We start from the raw sequence: 8,248 nt of genomic DNA, 5'->3' as shown, positions 1-8,248 counted from the left end.
CCCTGGTGGTCGTCGGGGATGTAGTCGGAGGCCTCGGTGTAGATGAGCAGGGCTGGCAGGCACAGCGGCTGGTTGGCCTCATTCCGCAGGCAGATGTAATGGTACCCTGGGAGGGTGGGAGGGCAAGGGGGCTGAGCACAGGTCCCCACACACTGTGCCCCCCCTAACTGCCCAGAGCCCAGATGGTCTCACCTGAGCGGATAGCAGAGACAGGCAGGATCCGGTGCCCCACGAACTTGCCCCCCTCCTCAAAGGCCGCGATGCGCAGCGAAGCCAGTGTGGGCAGCACCACCTGAGGGCCCAGTCTGGTCTGAGCCGCAGATGACCATGGCCAGCAAGGCCGCCACCCAGAGTGGGCCCCTGGACCACATGACCCAACCACAGACCATCAGTCACCATCGCCACTGAGCCAATGGTGGACCCGCACCTCCGCAGCTGGGCCAGAGGTGGCCAGTGTTCCCCAGAGCCCTGAGTCCAGAACACAGGCAGACAGACCCCTCCAGGCATCATTATGGCAGGACGGGTCTGGTCACTGCCGGCTTAGCAACTAGACCAAGCCATGCATCTGAGACTGAGGCCGCATCCTCGGCAGGCCCATCCATCTGGGAGGCAGGGAGCAGCTGGGGTGAGCTTGCAGCAAGTCCCTCCTGCCTGGGAGAGGGGGTGGGCTGTGCCCCCAGGGGGCTACGGGACCTCCTGCCGTTTCAGCTTCCTGTCCCCCCACCCTGACCCCACAGAGGGCAGGGAGCTCCAGCCTGACGCGGGGACAGGCAGGACCTGGGGTGACAGGCCTAGCCTCGGCACCGCTGCCTCTGACCCCCGACCATGTGGCACTCCTGTTCCCCCACCAAGAGAGCCCGGCAGGTCTGGGGTGACACCCCTAGCCTCGGCACCCCTGCCTCTGACCCCGACCACATGGCGCTCCTGTTCCCCCAAGGGAGTCTAGCAGGTCTGGGGCTCACCTTGGGGAAGTCGAATGGCTCCTCATCCCACACAGGGTTGAACGAGTTCCCCTGTGAGGTCCGTGTGCGGTACTTGCGCCGCGTGTCAACAGGAAGCCCGAACATGTCTACCTCCACGTAGATGCCCACCTTCCTGTCAGACAGGAACTGCCCCGAGATCACCTGGGGGGCCAGGAGGGTGAGGAGGCTGCTCAAAAGTCCCACCCCCGGGACACCCTGGCTCGCGCCCTTCCCGGCCCCACCTTGACCCGCACGGCATTGGCCACGATGCCGTCCACTATGACTTCGGTGAAGGGGTCAAAGGACTTGTCCGGCCGCCGCATGAACTCAGGCTTGAGTAGGTAGCCGCTACGCCCGTTGTACTCAAACACGCCGGCGTTGAGCTGCATTGGCACATCTGGGGGGGGGCGGTGCGCAACATGGGGAGGGCGAGGGTCAGCAGGTGGAACAGGGTCAGGGGTCAGGAAGGACACTGCCATGCAGTGCAGTGGGGAAACCAGGGGTCATTCAGGTCAGATCAGATGGCATCCAGGATCCAGATTCCAAGAATACTGGACAAGGGACCAGGTCTAGCATCAGCCAAGGTCAGGGGTTAGGGTCAGCTGAGGTCTTGGTTGGATTTGGGGATCTGGTATTAGATAGAGTCAGAGGTCCCTGAAGTCAAGATTCACAGGATCAGGGGGCAGAAGTTAGTGAGGCTGGGGGCCAGAGGTCAAAGGTCAAGGCAGGGCAGCGCTCACCCAGGGTCTGAAAGTTGAGTGCAACGAGCTGGCAGCCCACGTTCCAGAAGAGCTGGGGCATGTAGTTGGACGAGTCCACGCGGGTGCCCTTGGGGTAGATGCGGCTGAGCTGCTGCTTGTTGTATCTGAGGTTGACAGTCAGGGACCACAGGCAGGTACTGGCCCCGCGTTCTGCCTCGAGCCCAGTGCTCCAGGCCCATCCTCGGCTCCTGTGAACCCATCTCCCGGCCTTAGCTCAAGCTGTCCCGCAGTCCCCCACTTCTCAGCCTAGGCCCTGGGCAGTCTCCCAGGCCCACTCCCAACCTAGACAGGGGTGCTTGAGAGTCAGGAGTGGTAGAACCACCCGAGCCTGCCTCCCAGTGAGCAGCCCCACCCTGGCCCGCCAGACTGCCAGTGCGGAAGGATACTCCACAAACTCCATGGGGCTCTTGGTCAGTTGCTCCATGGCCTTGGTCTCCACGAAGGACGACATCTCGAAGCACTTGTTCCTCTCTGGGGGGTGGAGGTGGGAGGGGATCAGGCCTGGCAGAGCCCGACTGCCTCCCCTTCCCCCACCTCTCACCCCACTCACTTCGAGCAGCCTCGAAGGACTTGAACTTGACAGGCTCGATATAGTTGACGAGTGTGGACATTTCCTCAGTGGCGTTGACCTCACTGCTGGCGGTGCCCTGGGGCCCCCAATCGCAGGGTCAGCAGTTCCGTGCCCCCCAGCCGGGAGTTGGAAGCTCCCTCACCTGCCCCCGCACCACAGAGGAGGCGCTGACCCTCTTCCCAGCCCGGCCACAGCCTGTCCGTCATGGTCCCATGCGCCCCACAACCTTCTCTCTGGGCCTTGCTGACCGGGCCCTGGACCCCACCTTCCCAGTCTGCCTCCTGCCCCCTGATCCTTGGAAGCTGGAACTCCTCAGCCAACCTCAGGGGTTCAATTATTCACATGAGGGTGAGCCCCCAAATTCCCACCCCCACTCTCATTTCCAGCCACCGCCTTGCCACCTCTTCCTGGGTACTCACAAGATTCCCCAAGCCTTGTGTCCTGAGCTCACTCACCTCTGCCCACATCCGTCCCCACTCCAGGCCCCTCCCAAACCCAGTCTCAGCGCTGACCTTTCCTGTCACCTCCCTTCCCCAGAACTCAGTGCCCCTCCCTCCTCCACACTCTCTGGCCCTGCCACAAGGCCTGTGCACAGCCCCCCTTCCTCAGTCTGCTCACCCAACGTCCTCGCCGAGGTCCGACTCCCCACTCCTCACCCCGGTTCTACACCCTAACTCACCCCTCCCAGCCCGTATCCCAAACACAATTTCACACTTGTTTCCATACCTGTTTACCTAAGACCCTCCCCAACTCCACACACACCCCCTCTGTGTGAACTCTGGGAGGGCAGGTGGACCCAGCGCTCAGGGCTGTGCCTGGCACAGTCAGGGCTCAGCCCATTTGGGAAGTGAAGGCATGCCACTGCCCCCTCATCCCGCTCGCAGGCCTGACCTCATCCGTGGTCGGCTTTTTGGGGTCCGTTTGTTCCTCCTCTTCCTCGTCCTCTTCCTCATCCTCCCGGTAGGCAGGTCCAAGAACATCAGGGCCCCGCTGCAAACCCTCCTCCCCCAGAGACTTCCGAGGCTCCAGGCTGGGCTTCTCGAGGCCCACCTCCTCCCCATTGCTCAGGCCTGGGCAGCTGTCAGAGCTGGGGGACCCTGCAGAGGACAAGGCCATGGGGTCAGGGGTCAGGGCACACAATTGCTCAGGAGCCAGGAAGGGTTGGGCCCGGGGGGTGCAGAGCTGCCTCATGGAGTCCAGGGGTACTCTCAGCGCAGTGTCGCTGAGGAGAGGGGGAGGTCAGGAATTGAATGGGATCAAACCCAGTGGTAGTGTAGAGGAGTCAAAGGTCAAAGGTCAGGGTGCAAATATAACTCTGGGGAGATGTAACTCAGGAAGATAGGTAGGGTGGCTCAGAAGGCTGAGAACTGGGATACAACAGTCCTGACAGTTAGGGGGAAGGATGACAAGGAGGGGTTCCAAGTCAAGGGTCAGTTAGGGCTACACCCCATGAAGGGGCTTAGGGAGGTGAGCAGTCAGGGGTCAGATGGAAGAGGGGCCTCAATAAAGTGAGAGGTCAGGGTGAGCTGAAATAGGACCCACTGGGCGGGTACACTCAGAAGGGGTCTCAGGAGAGAGATGGTTCACTGAGGTCAGAGGTCTGAGTCACAACCTGGTCGAGGGGGAACACCTCTGTGAGGTGCTAGCTGGAGGCTGAGACTGAAGGGTCAGGAGGTGGATGGAACCACATCCCAGGCGGCGAGTGGCTCAGAGAGGGGGGAGGTCAGGTTGGGCGCAGAAGGCGCATCTCCAGGGAGGGCTGGGCTCAGAGAAGTGGGGGCTTAGAGTCGGGACTGGGGTAGGAGGTCAGGCCAGGATCTCACCAAGCTGGGGCGAGGAGGGCTCGGTGGTGGCGGAGCTCTCGCTCAGGGCCGAGTTGCTCTGCTCCAGCGGCCGCTTGCGCACGGAGCTGTCGGGGACGCCGCTGCCGAGTCGGTGCCGCTTCTTGTTCTTCACCAGGATGCGGCCCATCAGGTCCTGGGGGCTGGGCAGGGGGACGCCTGGGGCCAGCTGGTGGGCATGGACAGGTCAGCGTCTGCTGGGTGCCCTAACCCCCACGCCCTGCCCCAGCTCTGAGCCCCATACCGGGTACTTGTCCAGGGGGTCGATGAGCAGAGCGTCCCCAAAGATGGAGCGGCAGTACTCAGCCATCTTGGCCTGCTGTTTCGCCCTGTGGGGCCAAGGTCAGAGGTCAGAGGTTCCTGGGGTGAAGCTGAAATCCCCAGAGTGGATCAGAGGCTGGCAAGATGACCAAAAGGGTCACTCTCTCCCAGGGTCAAAGGTCATAGGAGCAATCCAACAGTGTCATGGTGAGTGGCTGTCCCTGGGTCAACAGGGACTCCCCCTGGCTGGGATTGGGGCCCCACTCACGAGTCCACGTGGTTCTCAAAGGAGAGGATGACGGGGTAGGGCGAAGTCTTGAAGGCGGTCTCCGCGATGGCCTCAAGCACGTCTCTCAGCGGCACCTCCGTGGTCATGGTGAAGCCGTGCGTGATGAACGGCTCCTCCTCGGGCGGCCGCCCCTTCCACACGTCCAGCTCCACACAGCGGCAGCCCCACAACAGCGCCTGCCGGTACATCTCCACCGACGAGGTTCCGGCCAGCTGCCCCGCTGGGGGCCAGGCTCCATCACCACCAGTGCCCAGCCAGCCTGGCTCCTCATCCTCCTCCCCAGGCCTGCGCTGAGCTGGGTGGGGCCGTGCCGGGGACACAGAGCCCCGGTGGTGGCCTAGCCTGGGTTCTCTTTGTCTGGGCAGCTGCTGATCACTCCTTGATTCACTGTGGAACCAGCATCACCTCTCCCCAAAGCCCCAAAGCCAGGCAGAGTCAGCATCCGTCGGCACTGGCGGACAGGCGGGCCCTCTACCTCCAGGTCTCACCCTCTCTCAGATGAACTCCCATCAGCCCCCATCCCACCGGCCTGAACTGGGGGTTGTCCCCAGCACCCCCACGGCCCCCCGCTTCCCTTTCTTCCCTCCACGGTGGCTGCCCTGGAACAGCCTCTGTCACCTCCTCCTGGGGACAGCAGGCTCCTCCCCGCCTCCCATCCAATCTCTGTGGAGCACCGGGCGTCATCCTTCTAAAAACATACCAGGTCACATCACCTCCCCCTGCTCAACACCTTGCAAGAAGCCTTCCCATTCACTCAGGATCAGTACAAATTCCTTCCATTCTTTCTGCGCCTCCAGGGTCCCTCTCTGGATACCTGCCCCACCACGCCCCACCCGCCCCACCCCGCCTCCTGGCCTCCTTTCAGCTTAAGAGCACCTGGTGGCCCCAGCTCCAGCCCCGCCACCCCTCCAATATACACAGGCTGTCCTTCACAGGGCAGGTGCAGGCCTCAGCCCTTCCCCTGGGGAAGCCTCCTGGACCTCCGGGGAAACCCATGCACAGAAGCCCGCTCCCCAGGACAGGCTTGCTATTTCTGGCTTGCTTCCCCAGCATGGGCCACCCCAAAGGGAGGGAGGCAGTCTGAGGACCAGAGGGCAGAGGTCACGCTAGGATGGGCACGCTCACCCGTGAGATAGGTGTTGTGCGAGGAATTGATGAAGTAGGCGCTGAGCGGCTGGGTCATGTCTGTGCTCAGATCCAAGGCCTCAAGCGGCAGAATGCCATTCTCCTCACCTCCCAGGTAGCGGCTGAAGCCCTCCATGGACATCTGGTCTGGGGGACAGGGTAGGGTCAGCAGGGTCAGTGGGGGCCCTCCCGCCTTGCCCCCAGTTCCCACGCTGGCTCACCTCGCTCCAGGAACTGCTTGTTGGGTTCGTACTTCTCGATGAGCAGTCGGGCCTGGGAGGGCCGCAGAGGTGGGTACAGCACTTCATTGAGCCGCGGGTCCCGCTGCTTCTGGTTAATGAAATCCATGAGCTGCTCCAGCGTCAGGTAAGGTTTGCCCTTGGCACCTCTGGAGGGGGTGAGATGCTGGCTTAGGCTGCAGCCTCACCAGCCCCTGCTTCAAACCCTCCCTGGGGGAGGAGTCAGAAGGTCGGTGCCTAGTTCCAGAACCTTCTGATGGGGACGGGGGCCAGTCTCAGCCCCCCTGGGCCTCAGTTTCCCCATCCACTCTCCTAACCACTTGGTGCCGACGCTGGTATCAGTAAGGGCTTTGGAAGCCACCAAGGGCTTGGCCCACCACACCATGCCTGCCTGCAGCTCCTGAGTCCAACCTCAGGTCCAGCGTCATCCACAATACATCTGAGCCAATGCATTCTGGTCCCCAGCGCGGGGGACCTCCTGCTGTCTCAGGAGCATCCTTGGTCAAGAAGGGTCAGCACAGAACTGTCCACATAAGAGCCCCAGGCAACCCTGAGCACAGCTACAGCCCAGCACACAGAGACCCCCAAGAGGTCTGCCTCCCCTCCCGGGACTGGAAGGAATGCCGCTGCCGGCAGAGGCCAGATGCAGTACACGGGGGCCGGTGGGCAGGTCGGCCTTGCTCACATCTCCAGCAGGATCTTGTCAATGTCTGGCCGCAGACACAGTTTGTTCAGGAACCGCTCAAAGATTTCCAAGGAAAACTCGTCAGGCCGGATGGACTCGCTCTAGGGGCCAGGAGTGGAGAGTCAGAACCCAGGGTCAGCCGGCCCTGAAAGGGCAGGCACCCATTGTGATACCCACCCAACCCCTGTCCCCAGGCCCCTCACTCGGTTGAAATTGAGGCCACAGGATTCCAGTGCAGTTTCTACCCGCTTCTTGTCTGCTGAGAACATCTTCAGGATGCTGAGCAGATGGGAAGGGTTAGGGTCAGTGGGGCAAAGGTCACCAAGGTCAGAACAGCAGAGGAGGTGCTGAGGAGGGAAAGGGGTGCTCACTTCTTGACTGGAATCCGTCCATCCTGGTTTACCTGCAGCTTCAGCTTCGTGTATCTGGGGAGACAGGTGGCAGGGTCACGCCCTGGGACAACAGCCTCCTGAACCCCCCACCACGCACTCCTGCCCCGCGCTTCCCCAGGGCAGGCCCAAGGCTCACGCTTTGCGCAAGAAGGTGTTCCGGGAGGCGTTCTGAGCCAGGATGTTCATAGCCAACTTGAAGAGCTCCTCGGACCAGACCTGAGGGGTCAGGATCCAGGGGCAGGGCGTGAGTGGGGGACAGAGGGGCTGGCTCAGCCACTGTCTGATACACAGGAAATGCTTATAAACCGTTTTGTCAGAGGATGATCAGAAAAAGGGGCAGAGAACAGCCTAGTACACAGCAGGTGCCTACTAAGTGATGGCTGACTCAGCAAGTGAGGCAGTAGCTCCCCCAGGCCCAGCCATCGATCCCAGCCCACCTTGGCTGTATCATCCTGCACGGCCATGAAGTTCAAGAATGTTGTATTCACCGGGTCTGGCCCGGCCACCACTGTCATCAGCTTCTCCTCCAACCGGGCATCAGGGCCCCCAAAGCCCAACACCTCCCGGATCTTGGGGTCCTGTGTAGATGAGAGCCAAGGGTGAAGAGGGCTGTCCCCTTCCCCCATTACCTCACTCCCATCCATAACCTGGGGCCCCATCACTCACCTTGGGCAGGCGGGCATAACGGCCCATCCTGGTGTCCCTGATGGAACTGATGTCGAGTGTGTCCACCTCCTGGGGAAACCAGATGCCACGGTGGGTCTGAGAGGCTCCAGGGTGAGAGCTGGAAGCCCCCAAGCTCCCCACCGGGGCCAGGGAGTGCTCACCCCCTGCTGTAGCCCCAGTCTTAGCCCCCACCCGTAGCACTTCCTGTCCAGGGAATTGTGGGAGAGGTCAGGCAGCAGTGGGGCCCCACCCCCAAGGGCAGGGTCAGGGAATGGTTTCTGGGGGTATGGGGTAGGGGGCCCTAGACCCAAGAAAGCTGTGCCAGCGCCACCCTCACCATGTTGGGTCCCGTCCAGTACAGGAAGAAGCCATTGGAGTCCACTCGCAGGGTTACCAGGTTCCGACTGGAGGCCTCCTGGGGACGAGAAGGATGGCAGGGGTCAGGGAGTGAGGGCT

General features: G+C 62.1%; 1 protein-coding gene across 2 annotated transcripts in view; it reads right to left on the bottom strand.

Moving 5' to 3' along the window:
• PLCB3 (phospholipase C, beta 3 (phosphatidylinositol-specific)) overlaps window positions 1-8,248 on the bottom strand; it is a 16,452-nt gene that overhangs the window by 4,706 nt on the left and 3,498 nt on the right. For both annotated transcript variants that reach the window (XM_010837990.1, XM_010837989.1), the window contains exons 2-21: window positions 8,130-8,207; window positions 7,793-7,861; window positions 7,564-7,704; window positions 7,263-7,342; window positions 7,106-7,159; window positions 6,938-7,013; window positions 6,735-6,835; window positions 6,032-6,198; window positions 5,811-5,957; window positions 4,665-4,905; window positions 4,380-4,464; window positions 4,118-4,304; window positions 3,186-3,391; window positions 2,274-2,370; window positions 2,110-2,194; window positions 1,703-1,827; window positions 1,205-1,359; window positions 963-1,124; window positions 193-292; window positions 2-106 (exon numbers count right to left, since the gene is read on the bottom strand). In XM_010837990.1, coding sequence (XP_010836292.1) covers window positions 2-106; window positions 193-292; window positions 963-1,124; window positions 1,205-1,359; window positions 1,703-1,827; window positions 2,110-2,194; window positions 2,274-2,370; window positions 3,186-3,391; window positions 4,118-4,304; window positions 4,380-4,464; window positions 4,665-4,905; window positions 5,811-5,957; window positions 6,032-6,198; window positions 6,735-6,835; window positions 6,938-7,013; window positions 7,106-7,159; window positions 7,263-7,342; window positions 7,564-7,704; window positions 7,793-7,861; window positions 8,130-8,207 — 2,461 coding nt within the window. The remainder of the gene's footprint in view (window position 1; window positions 107-192; window positions 293-962; window positions 1,125-1,204; window positions 1,360-1,702; window positions 1,828-2,109; window positions 2,195-2,273; window positions 2,371-3,185; window positions 3,392-4,117; window positions 4,305-4,379; window positions 4,465-4,664; window positions 4,906-5,810; window positions 5,958-6,031; window positions 6,199-6,734; window positions 6,836-6,937; window positions 7,014-7,105; window positions 7,160-7,262; window positions 7,343-7,563; window positions 7,705-7,792; window positions 7,862-8,129; window positions 8,208-8,248) is intronic.

Source organism: Bison bison, unplaced genomic scaffold (assembly GCF_000754665.1).
Source record: "Bison bison bison isolate TAMUID 2011002044 unplaced genomic scaffold, Bison_UMD1.0 scf7180017864089, whole genome shotgun sequence".
Lineage (NCBI taxonomy): Eukaryota > Metazoa > Chordata > Mammalia > Artiodactyla > Bovidae > Bison > Bison bison.
The sequence above is the reverse complement of the archived record's forward strand: the minus strand, read 5'-3'. Positions and strand labels throughout refer to the sequence as shown.